We start from the raw sequence: 25,437 nt of genomic DNA on the forward strand, positions 1-25,437 counted from the left end.
TGAAGCTTTGCTTGTCCACCGCTCATCTCCTGCTGTGCATCCCAGTTCCTAGGTCTATGGCCCGGGGTTGGGGACCCCTGCCCTAAACGAAGCCCCCACGTCACCAAACTGAGACTAAATCATAGTTTTCACTTCCCCAGAACTGGAACCTGAAACTGTCAACCGGGAGGCGCGTGATCAGCACCAGGACAGTGATCTGCCTGACCCCTGCAGTCCCCTACAGGAAAGTGACCTGGCCGTGACCAACCTTTCTGCCAAATCAGGCCAGCTGACCTGTGCATCGGCTGGAAGGACGGAGCTCACCTCCCACCGGAACCAGGGCATTGCTCACAGAAGCAGCTGCAGATCCAGGCCAGCTCAGCACGAGCCAGTGTGGAGGAGGAGGAGTCGTCCTGATGGCGGCAAAGCCTGCTGACCAGCAAGTGGGCGTTGACTCTGCTGAGGTGAGGGATGCAATGTGAGTTGACACACAAGGTTCTCTGCGCTCCTGGACCTTGAATGAAATCAAACCAACTCCTTGCCAGCTACAGGGCACTCAGTTATTTCAAAGAAAGAACAGCTACGAAAAACGGAATTTTTTTTCCTCAAATGGCTGTTGAATTTATTTGCTTGATCAATAATGGTCCTGGCAAAAATTAGTTAACCAACACTGAGACAACTGTGATGAAATACTAATTTTAAAAATTCATGACACCGTGATAGAAATTAGAGTTTAAACACAAAAGAATCCCTTCAATATTGCCAGCAAATATAAAATGAATGTAACATGACCGACAGGACGGCAAGAAGGCTTTTATACACTTATATTTGACACCTGACCGTATTTTCAGTCACCGTAATATCTTCTCTCCAGATTTAAAAAAATAGTATGCTGATTTCTATAACAAAGCTTTTTTCGTACAAAAATCAAATAATGGCCAACAAGTCACAACAGTGCAATAGGTAGAGAATAAAAAACAGCATTAAACAGGTGCTGAAAATAAATACTAACCAGGAGGAGAGGACAGAGCCCTCGGGGGCAGGGGGTGTTTCCATCACCTTGAGTGTGTGGGGTTTGTCTTCACAGCCGTGAGAGCTGACAACCTCGTGGAGCCACGTATTCGGACACAGCAGGACTGGACCGAGTGCCTACGAGCCGGCCTCCCAGACACCTCGGGTTGCCAGAGACGTGGTGGGGTCAGGACTACGGCTGACTCCAGAGGAAAGCCATTTCCTATCGCTCAGCCTGGTCAACTGGGCACCCAGCAGCAGTTCACCCGGCCCCTGTGGACACTGACATCTGAAATCTTGTGTAAGAGCATAGCTACCCATCCATATGGCTTTTTCAGGCAAAGAGATGCTTACATTCTAGCCCAAGCAAGCAACCCACGACGTTCTGTTCTAGTGGCAGGTTGGAGAAACAAATCCTCTGTGTGGATGCCCCGGGTCCAGGCAGCCGCTCCCACGACCCAGCGACAAGCATCTGCTGATCCCAGGCAGCAGGAGCCGGGTGGCTGTGGTGACCCTGGCCGGCAGGCAGGCTCCGGAGCAGCTGTGTCTGCAGCTGCACAGGCTGCTGTGGTGACTTGGGCCTGGGGTGTGGGGCAGGGAAGGTCACCCCCGTGAGAGCCACTCGGGCCAGTCGGGAAATGTGAGGCGGCTCCCAGGACAGAATCTGCACCACGGAGGCGTGAAGGCACAGGCGAGAATGGCGGGCAGCAGAGACCCTGGAAGGGGACACGGCGCGGGCAGGAGTGAGGCTGCCTTGTTTGGTTCCCCCTTGAACGAGAGAAAAATCCTGATTCTGCCGTAATAAAAAGGAAAGAAAGACGATTTTTGGTTTAAAAAGAAGCCACTCAAGGGTTAAAATAGTTATTTTAACAAAGGAAATTAATCTTCAAAGAAGTTGACACTAGCTGGAAACTCATCTGTGCCCGACAAGCCCGCACCGCGTGCCGCTCTGTCCTCGTGTCACCTGCGGTGAGCACTGCCCGCGTGTAGGAGGCATCTTTACAGTGGGGACAGTGGAGGCGGCGCTGACGGGGCTCCAGGCCACTGCTCCGGACGGGCGGGTGGCGCTCAGATGGGCGTTTCCTTCCTGTCCCTGCCGGGCGAAGGCCGAGGCTGCTCTTTGCCGCTCGGGGGCGGCTCCCTGGCGATGGGCTCGGGCTCAGCCTGGGGCTCAGGCCGGGTGCGCTGCAGCTGGAGCAGGCGGAGCTGCACCCGCAGCTCGATGATGGCCTCACGCTCCTCGTGAATCGCCTGGTTCAGGTGGTTATTCTTGATCTTGAGGGACAGGGACAACAGTGCTCACATCAGCAAGAAGGCTGCGGACAACAACTCCCGCCGACCACAGAAACCTGGCGCCACACCGGAGCTACCCGCCCTCAGTCCGTGAAGTCCAGGTGACGCCCTGCCCCACAGACCTCCCTCCTCCAGCAGGGGAGGCTGCTCAGCCCTGCTCGCTCGGCGCCCTTCCCGGGTCCCATCCCTTCCTTTCCTGCCCACTCCGAACGGCCCTGTGCCGACCTGGTGGGCGGCCAGATGGGGCGGGGGCCCTTGTTCAGACCAGGGGGCTGTTCCCTTCATTGCAGCAGCCTGACCTACAGCCCGAGCGCTGAAGTTCTGGAGGACCGTTTTCCTACTCAGCATGTTCGTATGCTCTGTAAAATGCTGAGCAGGACGAGGTGCTGCCAGCTGGCCCGTCTCCCACGGCCCCCTGGCCTCGGCCCACGGCTCTGGGGAGAGGACTCCCGAGCTGGGATCCGGCGTGGAGGTCTGTCCTGGCACCTGCCTGAGGGAGGGGAAGCCACCCACAGCCCTCGGTCTCCTCTGTGAGGAGGGGAGGGCGAGAAGGGAGACTGGTCAGCGTGCTGCCGGCTCCCCACACTGTGTATGCCCTGCACGCTCCCGGTGGGACGCCCCCCAAAGTCCCCCTCCTCGGCCTGCCCATCGGTTACCGACGGCAAGCAGAACACGTCTGCCGGGAGCCCCGCGCTTGCCATGACTTCAGTGCAGCCTCGGGTCCCCCGCGCCCACCTCCAGCTCCTCGTTCTGCCGCTGCAGGTCCTGCAGGATGAACTGCAGCTCGTCCTCGTCCTCGCTCTCGCTCTCGCTCTCTGATGAGTACTCCTCGGTCTCGCTGCGGCCGTGCTGCTGGCGGCTGCGCGGGGGCGGGGACAGGGCGGGAAGCGCGTTACCGGCCAGCAGAGACAGGCCCGTCGTCTGCCTCTAGACTGACCAGCTTTCCATGGCTGCACTCGATACTGCACCGTCCTTAAGACTTAATAAAGAAGAAACTGAAGGGTCACTCTGACGCCTCCACACGGAAGGCTGAGCGCTGGCCACCTGTGCTCGCGCCGCAGTCGGCATCCCTGGAAACCAGCCCGCGGCTCTCCCTCACCTCTGGATCTCGGCGATCTCCGCTCGGAGGCGTTCCATCTCTTCTTTCTCCGAGGCGATCTGTCGGCGCAGGAACTGCTCCATGGCCAGGAGCTCCTCCTGTTCAGTCAGGATCTCATTCTCCTAAATAATGACCACTGGTGAACACCTTGAAGAGTCTGAGTCTAGGAAATGTCACTCTTTTGGGGTCTTCTGTCACCCTGAATTGTTTCACCCCATACACTAACACACAAGTTATGGGAAAGCTTGTTGTACTGCACACCCAAAAAATACCCCATTTCCCTAATGTCAAGAAAAGGCTTCTTTGAGAAAAGGTAGACTAAGTTGTTTGGGAGGAATGACTAGATTTTTCTCAAGACATAAAACGCCACTTAGGAATCCTTTCTTTTGCAAAGGCTCTGCATGCTGCCAGCACACTGGGCACAAAGCAAAGTTCAAGTGACTCCATGTGTTTTTGCTTCCCAGTCCTTTCTGAATGCCTTCCCACTGAGAATCTATTTTAGGGCCACAGTGGGCTTTGACAGTGTCACTAGGAAAGAAGGACCCAGGAGATGAGAAGCTGGTATCAGCATCACCTGAAAGTAGATCTAGTGATGGAAAGATGTTCACAGAAGGAATTTTTCCTCACCACAAGCCACCATCTTCCTCAACCCACGTCCCCAGAGATAATATTTAAAAAACAGTAAATATTCTCCTTTAACAGAATACGCATTTCTAAAACTGATTAGCTCACCTAAGGGGATATAAATCCCTATCTGCCCAAGATCTAGCTAGCCCTTTCAACCTACGGAAAAGAACCAAAGCAGACAAAACTTAGGAGGTAACAGAGATGGAAAGCTACAGAAATTAGCTGGAGGCAGCAAAGGTCTACAGCATTTTTTCCCAAACTAACAGGTAGCGAGAGGATAAGAACCTGTGATCAAATGTGAAAGACGCTAGGGTCAAATTCTAAAGTCAAATACCCAAAGCCTCCCATGTGCATAAAGACTCTCTCTCGGAGATGTGATATCCATATTCCCCAGGTGTTTCCAAATGCAGAGAGGCTCATCCTTTACCTCAGTGCACTTAGGAAAGCTACTGTTCCAAGAAATACCAGACTGAAAACTCTGAAATAAAGACATATTTGGGACTTGATTCTCTCTTCAGGGGAGAAGAGTTATACGTCCCTGGTAGGCAAAACAATGTATTTTCAGAAGTGACAAAAAAGGATTGAAACTTGTAGGGCTTTAGGTATCCCACATACGTGAGTTTCTGGGAGCACTGACTATGCTGTCAGAGCCTAAAACTTCATTCCTTTCTGGTTAAACTCTGGGAATTTCCAGAACAGAATAAGGTTGAGTGAGAAAATTCAGAAAGAAAAGAGCTCATCTTTAGCTCTCTGCCTGGAAATACAGTAGAAACTCAAGAGCTCTTTGCCAAATTGATTAATGAATAATCGAACAATTCATCTCCAACAACTGACTTTCACCGGCAAAGAATAAAATATCTAAAAGGTGTTATTAGCAACGACTATCAGCTAAAATCTGTTACATTTCAAGGATCTCAAACTTTGTGACATCAGGAAGAACAAATTTAAAATACTGAAGTCCAATCTCATTAATATGGAACAACTAGACTAATTTGTAAATTAGAGGAAATACCTATAACTCAAGACCTGTGTGTGAGTGAAATGAGATGAAATAAAACAGCTAGAACAGTCTCCAGTAAGAAGCAATCACTCAGTACAAAAGGTAGTTTCTTCCTCCAGCTGAACATTTACACAAACACTACATAAAGGTAGGGCCAAATACAACAAGTAAGCCCCTCTAAAACCTCTAAATCTTCTCATAAGTTTGGTTAAAAGATTCATACCTCTGTAGTTGAGCTTCTCAAATTATAATATAAAATGACCATCAGCAGTCTGGCAACACACTCCTGAACAACCAATGGGTCAACGAAGAAATCAAGTATTATCTTGAGACAAATGCAAATGGAAGCACAACATACCAAAACTTAAGGGATGCAGAAAAAGCAGTTTGAAGAGGGAAGTTTATAGTGCCAAATGCCTACACTAAGAAAAAAGATTTCAAACAGTGTATACCTCAAGGAACTAGAGAAAGAACAAACTAAACCTAAAATTAGCAAAAAGAAGAAAATACTAAAATCAGAGCAAAAATAAATGAAATGGAGACGAGAAAAGCAATACCAAAGGTCAATGAAATGAAGAATTGGTTTTTTAAAAGATAAGCAAAATTGACAAACCTTTACCTAGATTTAGAGGGGACTTAAATAAAATTATAAATGAAAGGGAAAACATTACAGCTGATACCACAGAAATACAAAGAATTATAAGATACTACTATGATGCCAACAAACTAGATAACCTAGAAAAAATGGGTAAGTTTTTTTTTGTTGTTGTTGTTTTGAGTCCCTCTATTTGCCATTTCTTCCTGGGTAAGTACTTAGAGGCATTAAAACCCACCAAGACTGAATCATGAAGAAATAGAAAATCTGAACAGACCAATAACGAGTAAAAAGATTGACCCAGTAGTCAAAAACCTCCCAACCAAGAAAAGAGCAGAACCAGATAGCTTCATGGGTGAATTCTACCAAACATTTAAAGAAGAATTAACACCAATCCTTCTCAAGCTCTTCTGGACAATTGAAGAGGCAGGAACATTCCCAAACACATTTTACGAGGCCAGCATCACCCTCGTGCCAGAGCCAGATTACACCACAAGAAAAGAAAGAGGCCACTATCCCTGATGCACACACATGCAAAAGTCCTCAAAAAACATGCTAACAAACCAAATTCAACAATACATTTAAAAAATCATACACCACGATCAGGTGGGATTTATCTCTGGGATACAAGGATGGTTCAACATAACACAAACCAATAATGTGATATACCACATTAACAAAATGAGGGATAAAAATAGTATTGTCACAAAAGATTCAAAAAAGCATTTGACAAGATTCAACATCCTTTCATAATAAAAACTCTCAACAAAGTATAGAAGGAACATACATAGTGACATGATATGCTCATATGACAGGCCCACAGATAACATTATACCCCAGTGAAAGGCTGAAAGCATTTCTTCTAAGATCAGAAAAAAGACAAGATGCCCATTCTGTTCAATATAGTACTGAAGTCTTAGCCAGAGTAATTAAACAAGACATAAAAGGTATCCAAACCGTAAAGAATTAAAATTGACTGTTTGCAGATGACATGATCTTATACACAGAAAACCATAAAGATTCCACCAAATGTCAGAACTAATAAATTTAATAAAGTTGCAGAATACAAAATCAACATACAAATATCAGTTGCATTTCTATATGCTAACAACCATCTCAAAAAGAAATTAAGAAAACAATTCCATTTACAATAGCATTAAAAAAAGGCAATAAATTTAGATATCCCACGTTCATGGATTGGAGGAAATAATGTTAAAATTTCCATACTACCAAAGTGATCTACAGATTCATTGGAATCTCTATCAAAATTCCAATGGAGTTTCTCACAGAAATAGAAAAAACAATCCTATAATTCATACAGAACCACAAAAGACTGTAATAAATAGCCAGAGCAATCTCTCTCTCTCTCTCCCTTTTTTTTTGCCAAAGCAATTAAACGAGATGAACAAAGTTGGAGGCATCATCCTACAATCAAAACAGTGTGGTACTGGCATAAAAAAACAGACGTATACACCAATGGAGCAGAACCGAGTCCAGAAATAAATCCACACATTTGTGGTCAATTGATCTTTGACAACGATGCTACTACACAATGGAGAAAGGACAGGCTCTTTAATAAATGGTGTTGAGAAACTGGTTTTCCACATGCAAAAGAGTGAAAACGAATCCTTACCTTATCTCACTCCATACACAGTAATCACCTCAAAATGGAGTAAAGACTTAAATATAAGACCTGAAACCATAAAACTATTAGAAGAAAACATAGGGAGAAAGTTTCTTGGCATTGAGTCTGAGCAATAATTTTTTAGATATGACCCCAAAAGCATAAATATACAATAGACAAATGGGACTGCATCAAACTGAAAAGCTTCCACATAGCAAAGGCAACAAAGGAGTGAAGAGACAACCTATGGAATGAGAGAAAATATTTGCAAACCCTACATCTGATAAGGAGTTTACATATATATAAAGAACTCAAACAACTCAATAGTAAGAAAACAAACAACCCAATTAAAAAATGGGCAAAGGACCTAAATAAACATTTCTCAAAAGAAGACATACAAATGGCCAGATATATGAAAAAATGCCCAGTGTCACTGATCATCAGGGAAAAGCAAATCAAAACCACAATGAGATAACACCTTCCACCTGTCAGAATGGCTTTTATCAAAAAACAAAAGATAACAAGTGCTGGCGAGGATGTGGAGCAAGGAAACCCTTGTGCTGTTTTAGTGGGAAGGTAAATTGATGCAGCCACTATGGAAAACAGTATGGAGGTTCCTCCAAAATTACAAAATAGAACTATCACATGATCTAGCAATCCCACTTCTGGATATATACCCAAAGTAAATGAAAACAGGATATTGAAGAAATATCTGCACCCCCATGTTCACTGCATTATTCACAATAGTCAAAATATGAAAACTACCAAATGGTCAATGGATCAATGAATAAAGATGTGATATATATATATATATATATATATATTTATAATACACATGTATACACACACACACACACACACACATATATATATATATAAACATATATAAAAAACATAGGGACTTCCCTGGTGGTCCAGTGGTTAAGAATCCATCTCGTAATGTTGGGGATGCCAGTTCGATCCCTGGTTGGGGAATTAAGATCCCACATGCCACAGGGCAACTAAGCCCACGCGCCATAACTAGAGAGAAGCCCGTGCACGCACTGCAACGAAGCGAAGAGCCCAAGTGCCGCAATGAAAAATCCCGCGTGCCACAACTAAGACCCGACACAGCCAAAAAAACAAATAAATATTTAAAAAATAAAACACGTAAACACATATACACACACCATGAATATTAATCAGACGTAAGAAGGCAATCCTGCCATTTAATACAGCATAGATCAACCTGGAGGACATTAGGCTAAGTGAAATAAGCCAGACAGAAAAAGACAAATACTGTACGATCTCACTCATTTGTGGAATCTAAGAAAAAGTCGAGTTCATAGAAGCAGAGAGTCGAACAGTGGTTACCAGGGGCTGGAGGGTGGGGAAAACAGGGAGGTATTGGTCAAAAAATACCAAGTTGCACTTAATGTTGAATGACTAAGTCTAGAGATCTAATAATGATGATGATAGTTAATGATACTGTACTGAATACTGGAAATATACTACGAGAGCACACTTCAGGTGCTCTCATCACAAAAGAAAGGTAACTGTGTGAGAGGATAATGTTAATTAGCTTGACTGCAGTAATCACTTCACTATGTAGAGCTGTATCAAATCATCATGTTGTACACCTTAAATATACACAATTTTTATTTTTAAAAAAAGAATCTTACAAAATAAAATGTTTAGCTTACCTGGGCAAGAAGAATATTTATGACTTCCTCATTTTCATTCATTTCTTCTTTGGAAACATCCTCTTTTGAAAGACTGGCTATCTCTTGTGCAATCTTGGTTTCACACTCCTGTCAAGTGAGAGAAATGAAAAGGACTGGTCAGCCTACTGTTAACACATTCAACAAATTCACACCATCACCAGTCCAGAAGTTTCCTTCTCACCTCCTAGAACTGAAAAAATAAGAGTGACACAGTCAGCTGAACCATCTGGACATATGGGCGTCTGCTAACTGGGCTTTGAAAATAATGTGTGGATCTCAGTTTGTGGCTGCACTGGAAGAAAGATGTTCAATTTTAATGTGCTCACCATTTCCGGAACGCTCCCACATAAATTACCTTCTGTAATACTTTCTTTTCTTTGGAGGGGGTTGATTTTAAGCATACAGTTCAACTGGTTTTGACGACTGTATACAGTCAAGTAACCACCGTCACAATCACGACACTGAACATCTCCATCACCACGAAGTGCCCTTGGGCTCTTCTACCATCTGCTGCCCCTGGCAACCACTAACCTGCTTTCCACTGCTCTGGTTTTGTCTTTTCTTATGTTTCATATAAACTGAATTAATCAGTAAGTAGTCTTCTTTATCTGGCACATTGCTAATTTTGATTCGTCTATTTTGTCGTTTGTATCAGTAGTTTACTGAGTAATATTCCATGATGTGAATGTACCCCAATTTGTTCATCCATTCACCAGCTGATGGACATTGCGGTCCTTTCTAGTTTTGAGCAATTTTAACAAGACCTGTTATGAACACTGTGTATTTGCTTTGTGTGGGTATATGCCTTCTTCTGTTAGATAAATACCTAGAAGTGGGATTGCTGGGTCAGATGGTAACCTCATGCTTAACTTTAAAAGAAAATTCCAACTGTTTTCCAAAATGATTGAACCAAGAGCAATACAGGAGAGTTCCAGCTGCTCCACATTCTTGTCAACACTTGGTATTTTTAATTTTAGTCATTCTGGTTGGTGTGTAGTAGTATCTCGTGATTTTAAGTTGTATTTCCTTAATGACTAATGATGTTCAGCATCTTCACATGTGCTTATTTACCATCCATATATAATCTTCAGTAAAGTGCCTGTTCAAATTTTTGCCTTTTTAGAATTGACTTGTTATTGTAACAAATGTACCACTCTGGCAGGAGATGCTGATAATGAGGGAGGCTAAGCATGAGGGGGGAAGGGGTATATGGGAATTCTCTGTACCTTTCCCTCAATTCTGCTATGAACCTAAAACTGTTCTAAAAAAATAAAGTTTAAAAAAAATTGGTTTGTCTTGAGAGTTTTTTATACATACTAGTTCAAGTCCTTTATCAAGTGTGTTTTTTGCAACTATTCTGTCAGTCTCTGGCTTGCATATTCATCTTCTTAGTATCTTTTGAAGAGCATGTTTTGATGAAATGTAATTTACCAAATTTTTATTTCATAGTTCAAGGACCTTGTGTCCTATTTAAGAAATCACTCAAACAGCTCATACAACTTAGTAACAAAAAAACAAAAAACCCAATCAAAAATGGGCAGAAGGGCTTCACTGGTGGCGCAGTGGTTGAGAGTCCGCCTGCCGATGCAGGGGACACGGGTTCGTGCCCCGGTCCGGGAAGATCCCACATGCCGCGGAGCGGCTAGGCCCGTGAGCCATGGCCGCTGAGCCTGTGCGTCCGGAGCCTGTGCTCTGCAACGGGAGAGGCCACAACAGTGAGAGGCCCACGTACCGCAAAAGAAAAAATAATGGGCAGAAGACCTAAATAGACATTTCTCCAAGGAAAAAATACAGATGGCCAACAGGCACATGAAAAGATGAAATCATCATCACTAATTATTAGAGAAATGCAAATTAAAACTACAATGAGGTACCACCTCACGCTGGTCAGAATGGCCATCATTAAAAATCTTACAAATAATAAATGTTGGAGAAGGTGTAGAGAGAAGGGAACCCCCCTACACTGTTGGTGGGAATGTAAATTGGTGCAGGTTCCTCAAAACACTGAAAAATAGAGTTGCCATAATGATCCAGTAATCCCACTCCTGGGCATATATCCAGACAAAACTATAATTCGAAAAGATACACCACTATGTTCACAGCAGCACTATTCACAATAGCCAAGACATGGAAACTACCTAAATGTCCATCAACAGATGGATAAAGATGATGTGGTAATATATGTAAAGGAATATTACTCAGCCATAAAAAAAGCCATTTGCAGCTACATGGATAGACCTAGAGATTATCATACGAAGTGAAGTAAGCTAGAAAGAGAAAGACAAATACCATATATATCACTTAGACGTGGAATCTAAAACATGACTCAAACTTATCTACGAAACTGAAACAGACTCACAGACATAAAGAACAGACTTGTGGTTGCCAAGGGGGAGAGGGGTAGGAGAGGGATGATGGATTAGGAGTTTGGGATTAGCCGATGCAAACTAGTATATATATAGGATGGATAAACAACAGGGTCCTACTGTATAGCACAGGGAACTATATTCAATATCCTGTGAAAAACCATATGGAAAAGAATATGAAAAAGAATATATATACTTATAACTGAGGTACTTTGCTGTACAGCAGAAATTAACATAACACTGTAAATCAACCATACTGCAATAAAATTAAAAAAAAAAAATCACTGCCTAAGCCAAAGTCAGTAAGATTCTTCTCCTCTGTTTACTTCTGGAAGTTTTTTTAGGTCTTAGTGTATGATTCATTTGGAGCTAATTTTTGTATATGTTGTGTGAAAAGAAGGAAAAAGTCAGCTTCTTCTTTTTTTTTTGCATATAAATATCCAATTGTTCCAGCACCATTTGTTGGAAAGAAAAAACTTCCCTAGTCAATTGTCTTAGCATCTTTGTTGAAAATTAACTGCCCATACATGTATTGGTCTATTTCTGGACTTTCTTTTCTATGTATCTATCCTTATCCAATACAGACTGTCTTGATTACTATAGCTTTACAGTCTTAGTATCAGGTAGTGTGAGCCCTCCAATGTTGTCCTTTTTCAAAACTGTTTAGGCTATTCTAGGTCATTTGTATTTCCACACAGATTTTAGAAGAGCTTGTTAATTTCTACCAAAGTCACCTGTTTAGATTTTGATTGGAATTGAACCCACAGATCAATCTGTAAAAACCTAACATCTTAACAATATTGAAATATAAATATATTTTTAATTTATGTCTATTTTTTTTAGGTTCACTATCCAATAGTTCATTGCGAATATACAGAAATACAACAGACTTGTACATCTGATCCTGTATGCTACAATGTCGCTAAAGTCATTCGATTTTGTACAGACTCCTTAGGATTTTATATAGAGACAATCACATCATCTACGTATAATAAAGACTGATTTCTCTCCAATCCATATGCCTTTTTTTCTTGTTTTAGTGCACTGGCTAGAACGACCTCCAGTACAATGTTGAATAGAAGTGGTAAAAGCAGAAATCCTTGCTTGTATACCCAATCTTAGAGGAAAGCATTCAGACTTTCACCATTAAGCACAATGTAAATCAGAGGTTTTTTCTGTTAAGTGCCCTTTATCGGGCTGAAAGGCAGTGACTGCGAGTTTCTGTCATGAGTTAAGTGTCAAATTCTGCCAAATGCTTTCTCTGCATCTACTGACATGATATTGTGCTTTCTTTTTTTTTTTTTTTTTTTTTTTGTGGTATGCGGGCCTCTCACCACTGCGGCCTCTCCCGTCGCAGAGCAACAGGCTCCGGACGCGCAGGCCCAGCGGCCATGGCCCACGGGCACAGCCGCTCCGCGGCACGTGGGATCCCCCCGGACCGGGGCACGAACCCGTGTTCCCTGCATCGGCAGGCGGACTCCCAACCACTGCGCCACCAGGGAAACCCTGCTTTCTTGTTTTTAGTCTGTTAATATAATGAGTTATATTACTTCTATCTTTAAAAGTCATTTATTCCTCAAAGTTGAAATCAACTTGATGGAACCTTTGGAGCACTTTGTGAATTAATAAGCAGACACGAAAAGACAGCATCAAGAAACTGGCAAAGTAGAGGTAATCCATCCCTTTCTATATTGGCTCTGGTTTGCTATGTCACAATTCCTTTATCCAAGAGAGATGCAGGAACAAGAGAAAGGAAGCCGAGCCCACGTGACCCTCCCTGTCCTGGGTCAGAGACCCTTCATTAAAGGCTGATGGGCAATGCCACATGGTGGACAGTGACCACAGGAGGACTGGTTGGTCTGTCACTAAAACCTGATTCCAGGCCGAATCATGAAGGGAATAATTAATCAAAAACAGGCACTGGAAGCAAAAGATAGATAATCTGGCAAGTGGGGAAAAAGGAAGAAAAATACACAGAGGGTGTCTGCTAGTCCTAGAGTGCAGGTGTAGAAACTCCATCACAGCTTCCTTCCTGACAAAGCTATCCCCACGTAAGTGCAAACTGCTGCCCTCGAAGCAACATGGGTTGTCTTGTCTTTTAGCAAAACCACAACTGCGACCCACCATGGACCATGCTGTCCCACTCGGACAAATGCTAACTCATGTTCCTTGGAAGTGGTCTTTGGACCCTGGCATTGAATCTGCACGTGGGTTGTAAGAGGGTCCAGAGATTTGGGACCTCAGCCTTGGCGTGGCCGGAAACTCAGAGTCCCAGCGCCAAGCAACACACACTAAACTAGAGGGAGACCAACAGTCTGGCTCACGAACCCCAAGCTCATCATGAGGCACACGCCTCCCTGCCTGTTACCAGGTAAAGAAAGCCCCTCTTGATCTTCGGTACCTCCATGTGTTTCTGACTCAAAGCCCTCACACTCCCCTGCAGTCTTTGAAACGTATCACCATCTGACTGCTTCTCACGCCTGGAAAACTGTTTACAGGTACAACCAAGCAGGAAATGACAAAACATCTTTTCGCCAAATAGTCTGTTTAATTAAAAAACTCAACTTTCTAAATTAAATGAAGCATTTCCCTCATACCAAGCTGAAGGATCAATAATCCAGAACTAGGAACATGTGAACAAATCTCCCATCAGGGAACTTCCCCTCAAAAGGTATTTACACTGGGTTGGCCAAAAAGGTCGTTCAGCTTTTTTTTTTTAAACAAAAACCCGAACGAACTTTTCAGCCAACCCAATATAAATTGGGTTGTACTTTAAAAAAATAACTTAAAATGGTATATAAAAGATTCCAGTGCACTCTTTTTACATTTCATTATAAACATGATGTGCCAAAATAATAAATTTACTCACTTGTCTTTTAGCTTCTCTCAGTTTTCTTTTGAGGGCTGTCAAAATTCTTTGTACTTCCCATAATCTTTCCTCTTTAGATAAATCCTTTATCCCACCCTGCAGATCTCGATGTAAACAGTTCAAAAGAAACTCCTAGAAAGTAACACACCACACACTGTATAGGAGTCCATGTTTTGTCATTTTAAAATAAAACCACATGCAATTTCTAAAAATGCAGAATCTACTTTTCAATTATCATTAAAAAAATGACATAATGCATGAATTGTTTTTTCAAGGTTATGACTGAAAAATCATCTTTATTTTTTCTGCCTGAGCATTGGGTTCTAATCCATCAATTTACAATGGTTCCCAGTAGTCAATTCACATCCCTTTCCCCAACACATCAACTACTAAGAAATGGGAGCTCAGAGCAGACAAAAGGGAAGAAAGGCAAGCAGGGATTTGATAACTTGTATGCAAACAAAAGATGTAATAATTATCAAATATAAGTAAACGCCTTAGCCTTGAATTTCTTACTGAGCTTGCCAAACACACACAACCAAATGGCACTGTTTCAGTAGCACAGTGGGAAAACAAAGGATTTGGGGTCAAATCCTGGCTCTTCAGCTTAGTAACCAGGTGACATAGCATAAGTTATTTAACTTCTCCAAATTTCATTATTCTTATCTGTAAAATAAGGCCAATAAAGCAGCCTTGTCCAGATAAGCTAACATTTTTGGACTGCTTACAACATACCTGGCACCATGGTGAACATCTTTAACGCATTATTTCATTTAAGGTAATCTTCACATCAAACCTAGGAGAGGACTCATTTTTAAATGCAATCCCCAAGGCTTAAGGAGGTTAAGCAACATGCCTAATTAGGAGCAGAGCAAGAATTTAAAGCCAGGTCTTTTGATTTCCAAACATGTGCTCTGTCCACTATGATGTTCTGCCTTAACTGGCATGAAATAGTGCCAGATGGGAAGTTCTGGCTTCAGTGTGCCATGAAGAGTGTGCCTGACACAGCTCCAGACACACAGGAAGTGTTCATGGAACAGGAGGCCATCGTTCTCAGCACTGCAGTCTCCCATGGGGTCAGAGCGAGGGCTGGCTCTGGAGGCTGGGAGGGGGGCTGCACACACCTGTCTTCTGATCTCCTCCTTGATGCTCTCCTGGGTCTCGGGCAGTGTGGGCATCGTGGCCATGTTAGACCATCGCAGAGGTTTCGTCACTTGCTTCAGTGTCACATTTCCGAAGAGCTCTTGCACGTGTGTGAAAAACACATATAGGACACGATTGCTAATCTAAAAACAAAAGAAAAGATTTGCAAGAAAAATATTAAAATTATCATTTCATTTCATTTGTGTCTGTTGCCTAAGTGCATCCTCAGTAGTGACTAGACATGTTTTGCTAATTAGTGGCCAATTTAAAGAAGAGAATGAGAAAGTATGAGTTAAGTCATGGACTCAGCACTATGAGGAATTGCGGGGAAAAAGCCAAGAAATGGATGCAGAGGCCGATGATCATCAATCTGTTCTGTTTTAGCACCATAACATTAATTGATTTTTTAAATCTTATGTTCTTTATTTTCAAGTTACTGTGATACATTTTAACACATGCAACTGGATCTACTAAGGAACAAAGGAGCCTGCAGCTGCAGAGCTGGGCTGAGTGTGGTAGCCCCTGCTCCAGAGACGAATGCTTCTGGGCAGACTCCAGAGCCCGTGTTTAAATAGATGCTCTAATGCTAAGAGACCAGGACGTTACACTGGCTAAAAAGTTAATACAAGAAATTATTTCCTACCTAAAACTTATTCTGACAACACACCTGAATCTTCTGTGACACCAACATCCCTACTACAGTTATATTAAGTAACAATGTAATATTTACCAAATTCTGAAAACTTGACTAATATGAAATTTGAGAAACACGTTGCTTCCAAAATATAATCAACGAGCAATGAAGGAATCTTCAGTGAAAGAAAATACACTCTTACATGTAACAGTGTGTTATAACAGTGACCAATAATAACCTGGTATATTGGCTAAAAAGCTTAAAATAAAAACTATAACCCCATCTCATGTTTTGCCCTTTGTTCTTGGCCTGACTGAAATATCAGTAACTCCAATTAAAGGAAAACACATGCTCTACGCAAGCACCAAGTGAGCAGCAGAAAACGAAGGCCAGGAATTTATGTTGTAAAGAGACACCAACTAACACACCACCCACCTCTCTGAAATGCCTCCTCAGATTAAGATTCTGTAAAATACTCTATATACACCTCTTCATGAAGTCCTCAGGTCAAATCCCTGACCAAATGAATAACGTTAGGGCCCCTTGAGCCTGAGTCTGTATGTGTGTGTGATATGACTAAGCAGTAATGCTATTTGAGGAAGTAACTGAAATCCTTAAAACACTGCAGATGAACTGTAACTGCAGGTACCTCGGGCTCCTCTTCCACTAAGGACAGATCACTGTCATCAGGAACTGCTTACAAACCACACCAAAGACTGGACAATATTCAAATTTCACAGCTGCAGCTAAAAGGCCGACATGCTCATTACCTTACATGCCAACACTGTCCACACTGTGAAATAAAAAGGCCAACATTCAGGCTAACCCCTTACCCACCGTCCCTGGTTCACTGCTTGGTATGTGACTCAGCAACAGGAAACCCTCCCTACATCCCCAGGGCCGGCCGTGTACCTGGACAGTCGGGCTGAGCACTATAGAAATGTTCTGGATGTTCATTTTTGTTTCCAGCTCCTTGGCAATAACGTGGTCCATGTGCATGATCAGCCAGGAGATCAGCAGACGGTTACACTCGGGCAGCTCCTCCAGCAGGCGCTGGAACTCCTGCACCTTCTCGCCCTCTGAGCTCCGCCCACAAGCCTCTTCAAAGCGGGGCAGCAGCTCCTTGGTCAGCAGGTTCTCGGGCAGGTCCCGCAGGTATTGCTTCAGCAAACTGGCCACAGTGTTAGGCTCATACTCTTCCAAGTTTGGAGACTCCTCTCTGTCATAGGCTGCTTTCAGTTCATCCACCTTGGATTTAATTCCTTAGAACATTCGAATTCAAAAGAGAAAGAAAGTATCAAGAAAAAAAAAAAAAATCCAACACACAGCTTTCTTCCCCACTGTGCCTACCCCTGGGGGAGATCAGAGAAGGGCCATCCTGACCATATAAAGTGTTAATCTGCACACGGTTCATACAATTCCTCCATTAAAGCAGATAAAAGACTACACTTAGAGGACGAATAACCAAAAGCTAAATGATAATGGACAAACTCAATACTCAAAACAAAAGTCATAGTAACCACAGAAACATCAAGCAAATATGCCAATCGATTCAGGGAAAAAAACTTGTTTTTTATTTAAAGATAGGTAGGTAGGGCTTCCCTGGTGGCGCAGTGGTTGAGAGTCCGCCTGCCGATGCAGGGGACACGGGTTCGTGCCCCGGTCCGGGAAGATCCCACATGCCGTGATGCGGCTGGGCCCGTGGGCCATGGCCGCCGGGCTTGCGCGTCTGGAGCCTGTGCTCCGCAACGGGAGAGGCCACAGCAGTGAGAGGCCCGCGTACAGCCAAAAAAAAAAAAAAAAAAAAAAAAAAAAGATAGGTAGGTAAAAATTCAGGCAAAAATTAAACTACAATCTAAGCATATGCCTTGTTCTACATGAGCGGCCAACTGCTTTTCCTAACTAGTCACAAGACTGACAACATAAAATACAACTCAGTACATACAAGCACGTTGCAAAAAGTTGTGGGTGACTACTCTTTTATAAGTAAAAATTGTATCATAAATGCAAAAGGTGAGTTCACTATCTAAACAAACTCTTTGAAAATTATTCATTACATAATACCCATCTAATTTCTAAGTTTAAGTTCTTTACATGTTTTCTTAATCTGAAACAGGGTTACAATAAAAGAAAAGTGAAATTTTGGGTTACTAAAATCGAATTGTTTTGCTTTTCTTACTGGACAGAAACACACACAAATGTTTTTCAGACACTAAGTATTTTAGATTTTTAGTCCAATGTGCATTTCAGTGACATAATTCAGTGACACTGATTGCTCATGAGAACACAAGCTAGCTTTCTGTTGTTTTCGATACTTAAAACTTTAGGCCAAGATGTGGTACTATACACAACAGAATACTATTCAGCTATAAAAAAGAATGAAATCCTGCCATTTGCAATAGCATGGATGGACCTAGAGGGTGTTACGCTACGTGAAATAAGTCAGAAAAAGACAAAATACTTCATATGTGGAATCTAAACAAGTAAAACAAACTATACTTTGAATATAACAAAAAAGAAACAGACTCACAGATATAGAGGACAAACTAGTGGTTACCAGAGGGGAAAGGGGAGGGGTGAGGGGCAAGTGAGGGGTAGGGGATTAAGAGGTACAAACTACCATGTATAAAATAAATAAGCTACAAGGATATATTGTACAGCACAGGGAATATAGCCAATATTTTACAACTATAAATGGAGTATAACCTTTAAAAATATTGAATCACTATGTTGTATCCCTGAAAGTTATAAAATTTTGTACATCAACTATATTTCAATTTAAAAAAAACTTTAGGCCAATTACTGGAAACAAGCCACAAACTAAGGCTGACAGATTGTAACGGTAAACACAAACACTCGAGAGTCACCTAGTCTGAGCAGCATTTTACAATCAATAGTGCTTACATCTGGGCTCTGACATTCCTTATGTGAAAACCACTTAATGCCATCACAATAAATCAGTAACTTAATCTAGCACTGACAAAATGAAATCAACAACTCCAAACAGGAAAATAATAATATGAATCTTATTTTTGTGTAATCTTTATTTTGAGGCAGAAAAGTTAGAAAATAATTCCTTTTTTTTTTTTTTTACTGAGTAAAACATGGTGTGTGATAATTTTAATTGAAATTCTTGACCAAAACCTCCTCTCTCTCTCACATACATTTTATAGATTTGTAATTTTCCCCCAACAGTGCCTGCCCAGAAAATTGCACAAGTGAAAAGTGCACAAATTTCCAGGTACAGAAAGAGCATATGCAAAATCATAGATTAGCTTTAAAACTGGAACTTATATATGGATAAGTGAGAATCAAGAGTTCTCCACCAGAAAATAATACTGTTAGCATTCAAAAAGAAAAGTCACAGCCATAAACTCTGTAGTCCAGAGTGCTGAATGCAGCATTCTGCCAGAGCTTCAAAAATAAATACAGGGGCTTCCCTGGTGGCGCAGTGGTTGAGAGTCTGCCTGCCAATGCGGGGGACAAGGGTTCGTGCCCCAGTCCGGGAGGATCCCACATGCCGCGAAGCGGCTGGGCCCGTGAGCCATGGCCGCTGAGCCTGTGCGTCCGGAGCCTGTGCTCCACAACAGGAGAGGCCACAACAGTGAGAGGGCCGCGTACCGCAAAAAAAAAAAAAAAAAAAAAAAAATTGATCAAAGCAGAAGCTTGGCCTCCAAGGAGCCAACAACCAGGGGAGCAGCTCAGTTTGAACACTCTGACACGTGAATTCAGAGAAGGAGTCCCACACCTCCGACTCCAAAAGAATGCAAACATCAAAAATAGGTCAAAGACAAAAGAATCCTTTGAACAAAGCTGTAGGAACTCTTCAGAGAAACTTTCACCTAAAACAAAATTTCTTCACACCTATCAAAATCACGTGAGAGAAGCAACTATGTTAGCACTGTGTAGATCTTTAAAAATCCATCATAAATTTTTCTTAAAAGGCAAGTTTCAAATTCATTTAAATGTGTTTATTTTTATGTAACTAAGGACTTATAAATTCAAATTCAGTGCCTAATTCATTTATCTTATTTTCTATAAAATAGTAGCATTTTAGCCAAAACACTCTTAAATGATAACATGTTATCTGTGGGATTATGTAAAGGTCTCCCCAGTTATCAAACATGCTGGCCCTTTCTTAACAAAGCTTAAATATCAAATCCACCCTCTAGAAATGTGCATGAACCAATTAAATGGAAAAAGTAAATCTAGTCTCTTTATTCTAAATGTGTATGATTTAACTCATCATGAAATACGCATGAGCAACAGTGAATATTATAGCCTCAAGGTCCAGGACCAAGACACTGAACCACAGGAACGTGATGACAACAGCACGGATGCCACACAGGTCAGGACTTGCATCCTACACCAATACAAAGCCACCCTGCTCTGTAAGAAATAGAGTCTTCTACTATAGACAGCATGCATTTTCCTTGATTTTAGACACCCAATATGAATTACTTTCCTGCCAGTATGAAATGTAAGTTTTCATACACACGGAACGTAGAGAAATGGAACCTCAACTTCACTAATGCACATAAGAGCCGCGCCTGGACACAGAGGTATCCACATCTAAACATTTTAGTAAGAACCTAAACATTTAGCAAGAACACTGTGCATCCCTCAGCTGAACTCAGGAAATACTTAAACGACTGTCAGTAACTGTGTCTTGTGGCCAAGAAGCGTCCTGAACCCAGATGTCCTTCCTCCCTGCTGACCACCCTCCAACGCCCAGCCTCACGGAGGCACCCAGGTGAGGGGCACCACACACACACACACACACACACACACACACACACACACACACACACACACACACACACACACACACACACACACACACACACACACACAGTGTGAGGGTCTTTGTTCAACTGGAAGGATCAAGGAAATGAATGAGGTTTAGGACCCGTGTCACAATTTTCCTCACAAGTGAGTATTTGTTCCCTTCCTTTGAAAAGTGGAAGTGAAGCTAACCTTTAAAAACCAGTATATGTGGCGCGAGCCCCATACCTGACACTCTGTAGATGCCTTCACACTTCATGCCATGCTTCTCCACATAATCCACACACTCCCGGAAGACGGCCGGCAGCCGAACGCCGTCGTACATCATGGTCCTCTCCACTGCATCAGCCAGAGGAATCCCAAAGATGGGTTTGAGATTCGGGACATCTATCTGAGGCACCTCTGGCTCCTGAATTGGCTTCTTCTTTTTCTTCTTTTCCTTCCACTGTTTAACCACGTCAGCTGCTGTCAAGTCTTTTGACTTTTTCTCTTTATGTTTTTCCTCTTTGTGTTTTTCTTCTTTATGTTTTTCCTCTTTGGGTTTCTCTTTTATTTTAAAATCCTTCTCTTTCTTTTTAGAAAAGCTGGGCTTCTTGAAAACATGGATCCCCTTGGACCTCTTCATTTTGGAAGGACTTTCGGCTTCATCTCCAGAGCTATCTTCCTGAAAGGCGGCATAGCCTTCAGCTGCCAAAGAAATGCAGGGAGCATGAGTCAGATGTCTGCTGAATGTCAAACTGTCCATTTTCAATGTCTGAAAACAAGACAAAGAAGTGCCACCTGGCCCTAGCTACCTAGCTTTTCACCCCATGGCCAAGCCCTCCTGGTACTCTCAGCAATTCATTCAATGGCTTCCCAGCTAAAATGAGGCGTTGCCATGACGTCTCCTGACCACAAGAGGGCGACGAGCAGAGAGCCAGTTACCCTTGAAACTGGTTTTATTTTATACACACGTGCAATTGGAATTTCTGCAAACCAAATTATTATAAATAATCATTTATTATCTTAATTTATGTATTATCTACACAGAGGGCTAATGGAGAGAATCCCTATATAATGCACAGCATTCTTTCATCAGCTGAATAAGGCCCTCTAACTTACACTCTACTTAGCTTAGGTTTCTTCATATTTGGTTCCTATAATGTGAAGCAATCTCCAATCATGACACGAAATGCACTACTGTTCAGACGCTCCCGTCATCCCCATCACACTTTGCTCTCCTGTCTCCAGCTGTTAAGTTCTTTCTGCAGATGGCAGCTGGGACTGAAGCCTCATCTGGGGAGAACAGAACCAGGAAACTCCCTAATCTCGGGATGGTGGCCACTTCCCTGCGTCAGAAGCCCTGGTTTCACACTGATAACTGCTTAGTATCAATATTAGAGTTATCCTAGTTTGGTTTCACTGTTCTTTTTTATTTTAACATCTAAAACTCTCCTTTTCTTTAGCCAACTACCTCACAAGCTATTTTATAACAAAAATTAAAGGTATTGCATACATTTCCCTCTAATTAAAGTACCAATACCACAAACCCCACACCAACCAGAATGGCAAAAGTCTTAAGGGCATAATACCATGACAGAAAGCAACTGGAGTTCTCAGACACCACTGGTGGGAATGTCAACTGGTACAAGCACTCTGGAAATTGTTTTGCAGGATCTACAGATACTGAAATGAGCATGGCCTGTGAGCAATTCCACTCCCAGGCACACACACAACAGAAATGCATAAACTTGGACAATGAGGTTCAGAGAAGCACGATTCATAACACACACTGAAGACAACCCAAATGACCAATAACAGTAGAATGGAAAAATAAATTCTAGTATATTAGTGCAAAATCCAGCAATAGAAATGAACAAATTACTGCCATATGGAATAACACGGATGAATCTAACAAACATAACACTGGGCAAAAGAAACTACCCACAAAAGGAAATCTACTTCCATGTACAAAAGTCCAAAATCAGGCAGTGTCCAGATGTGCTGGGCGTCCCCCCTGAAGGGGCAACAGGCAATTTCTAGGATGCTGATGATGCTCTATTTCCAGAGCCTTGTAATTAGCACAGGTGTATCCGTTTGTGATAATTCATCAAGTTGTACACAATTTGTGCATTCTATCCAAATGTTATGCTTCAAATACAAATTAATTTAAAAATACCGTGAAACTAAAATCACACTTACTTAAAATAACTCACCTGATTTGCTTTTAACATGCTAAAAAGCTATGTCTAAATGATTCATCCTTACAGAACAGGAATCATAAATGGAACGCATGGTGGCATTTGCTTAAGAAACCGAATACATACTTTTTTCACCATGTACCCCAACTGGCCTACACAACCTCGCCAAGAGAGTAAGACTGTATAAGGACAAAATTTCAATATTTACTTTTCATACTTTTATTTAAAATTTAAGAAACCTCCACCAGAAAACTTCACCATTTCTGGAAATTCAGTATTTTTATTTGTGAGAATAACACCCTAAAATACAAAAACTGAGATGCAGAAAAATAAAGAAAATATAAAACAAGAGTCTTTGGATATATTTCTACAAGATAGCAGGTACACATAATTAGAGTAGAAATTTATCTAAACTTTAGCTACAGCACAGAGAAAATGGCACTTACTCCTTTTTTCCTTTTTCTTAAATTTTCCTTTTTTCTTCCCATGGTCCTTCTCATCATCAGACACTATATCGGGAGGCTCATGGAGGCTGTCATGGGGAGGCGAGGGCTCGCCCGTGCGGTACAATCCAGGAAACTTAGTGGGGCTGATCTCCTCAGAGCTGGGGGTGCGGGTGAGCCCACTGCCATGCTCCACCCTGCGGTGCTCACCCGGGCTGCTGGTGGGGGGCAGGAAGCACTCGGTCATGCTGCCTCCTTGACGACAGTGAGGAGGGCGTCTGTTACCTGCCCATCACCCCTGCAGAGGGAGAGAGCACATCACAGTCACCCAACGACCACCAAGACATAAGGGCGCCAGACACACACACAAAACAGCAACTAATCTTGCATTTACAAATCAAAAATATTTTTCTTCACAACCCCCCTTTAAAAGTAGTTGTTCATTTTGCCATCTCAAGTTACATTCGCGCACCACACATTTCGGTTCTCAAAGAGTTGGTTGAAAGCACTGGATCTTCAAGTGTGAAAAAAATGAACCAAATGAAAGTGGGTTCTCAAAGTAGGACACAGAGTTTCCTCTAAAAAAGAACCCACCATTGTAATGGGCTTCATTTTGGATTGCTATCCAACATAAAATCCTAATTTTTTTTAAGTTATGGCCAAACAACCATGAATAATAAATTAAGAAGACTGTTAATATAACTACACATGAATAGTTCAGTATCAAAATTTATAAACCAATTAAAGTTATATATACAGATCATTAGCCATAGCTCTATACTGCACTGGACAATTCACATGTGGATAACAGCTATTTTATCTTGGACTGGAATTATGTTGAAAGAAACAATGGAACCCTCATTTGCTCAGTCCTAAAATACACACACACTAGTTTCGCTAGAATGGACACTACAAAGAAATGCGGATAAACAACAAGGTCCTACTGTACAGCGCAGGAAACTGTATTCAACATCCTGCGATAAACCATAATGGAAAAGCATACGAAAAAGAATGTATATATATGTATAACTGAGTCACTTTGCTCTACAGCAGAAATTAACACAACATTGTAAATCAACTATACTTCAATAAAAAATAAATTTAAAAAAAGAATAAAAAAACCCAAAGGACAAATGTAAGAAAAGTTCAAGATTTGTTTGCATTTTTTTCTTCATTAGACAGATGGTACACAGTACTGTGTTTAAAAGTTACTTGGATTAGTTCTTATTCCTCTTTAATGCCTTCATATTAATTTGAAAAACTATTAGAATCACTTGTTTCTCTTTGCACTCACTTCTAAGGTGATTTTGCAATTTTAAAAATCCACAAACACAAGTGATAAGACTGCTATTTCTGACCATAAACAAAGACAAACAAATGTGTAAAAAGATGTGTAAATTATGAGAGCTAATTTCTCTAAAAAGCAAAGAGTTCTCACAAATCAATGAAAATCTCAACAAATCAAGACACCTACACAAAGAATGTGAAGCAGTTCATAGAAAAATGACTAATATCCACATGAAAATAATGTTCAAGTACAATTACAATTTTAAAAACAAAATAAGTTACCATTTTTCTAACAGCAGACTGGCAAAGAACAAAAAAGGTGATTAATACCAAGTGTTGGTAAGGATGTGATCAAACATTTGGGAGAATATCCACTGATGGCTGAAGTGTAAACCAGCACAATCTTTTTTGAAAACCAATTTGGCAATATCTATCAAAATTTTATTTTTTAATATATTTATTTATTTATTTATTTTTGGCTGTGCTGGGTCTTCGTTGCTGCGTGCGGGCTTTCTCTAGTTGTGGCGAGTGGGGGCTACTCTTTGTTGTGGTGTGTGGGTTTCTCATTGCGGTGGCTTCTCTTGTTGCAGAGCATGGGCTCTACGTGCGTGGGCTCAGTCGTTGTGGCTCGTGGGCTCTAGAGTGTTGTGGCGCACGGGCTTAGTTGCTCCGCGGCATGTGGGATCTTCCCAGACCAGGGCTCGAACCCGTGTCCCCTGAATTGGCAGGTGGATTCTTAACCACTGCGCCACCACGGAAGTCCCTATCAAAATTTTAAATGTGCTCTCTTTGATCCAAG

At 41.9% G+C, this 25,437-nt stretch overlaps 1 protein-coding gene across 1 annotated transcript in view; it reads right to left on the reverse strand.

Annotated features, from left to right (window-relative positions):
* Positions 1-583: 583 nt before the first annotated feature.
* Positions 584-25,437, reverse strand: part of RALBP1 (ralA binding protein 1) — a 45,262-nt gene continuing 20,408 nt past the window's right edge. The window contains exons 2-10 of the mRNA XM_082668514.1: positions 23,355-23,649; positions 20,957-21,415; positions 16,856-17,205; positions 15,291-15,452; positions 14,167-14,298; positions 8,911-9,018; positions 3,383-3,504; positions 3,019-3,142; positions 584-2,265 (exon numbers count right to left, since the gene is read on the reverse strand). Of these exons, the coding sequence (XP_082524640.1) occupies positions 2,059-2,265; positions 3,019-3,142; positions 3,383-3,504; positions 8,911-9,018; positions 14,167-14,298; positions 15,291-15,452; positions 16,856-17,205; positions 20,957-21,415; positions 23,355-23,598 (1,908 nt within the window). The 5' untranslated portion in view covers positions 23,599-23,649 and the 3' untranslated portion in view covers positions 584-2,058. The remainder of the gene's footprint in view (positions 2,266-3,018; positions 3,143-3,382; positions 3,505-8,910; positions 9,019-14,166; positions 14,299-15,290; positions 15,453-16,855; positions 17,206-20,956; positions 21,416-23,354; positions 23,650-25,437) is intronic.

This window comes from Grampus griseus, assembly GCF_964374135.1.
Source record: "Grampus griseus genome assembly, chromosome: 12".
NCBI classification, from domain to species: domain Eukaryota; kingdom Metazoa; phylum Chordata; class Mammalia; order Artiodactyla; family Delphinidae; genus Grampus; species Grampus griseus.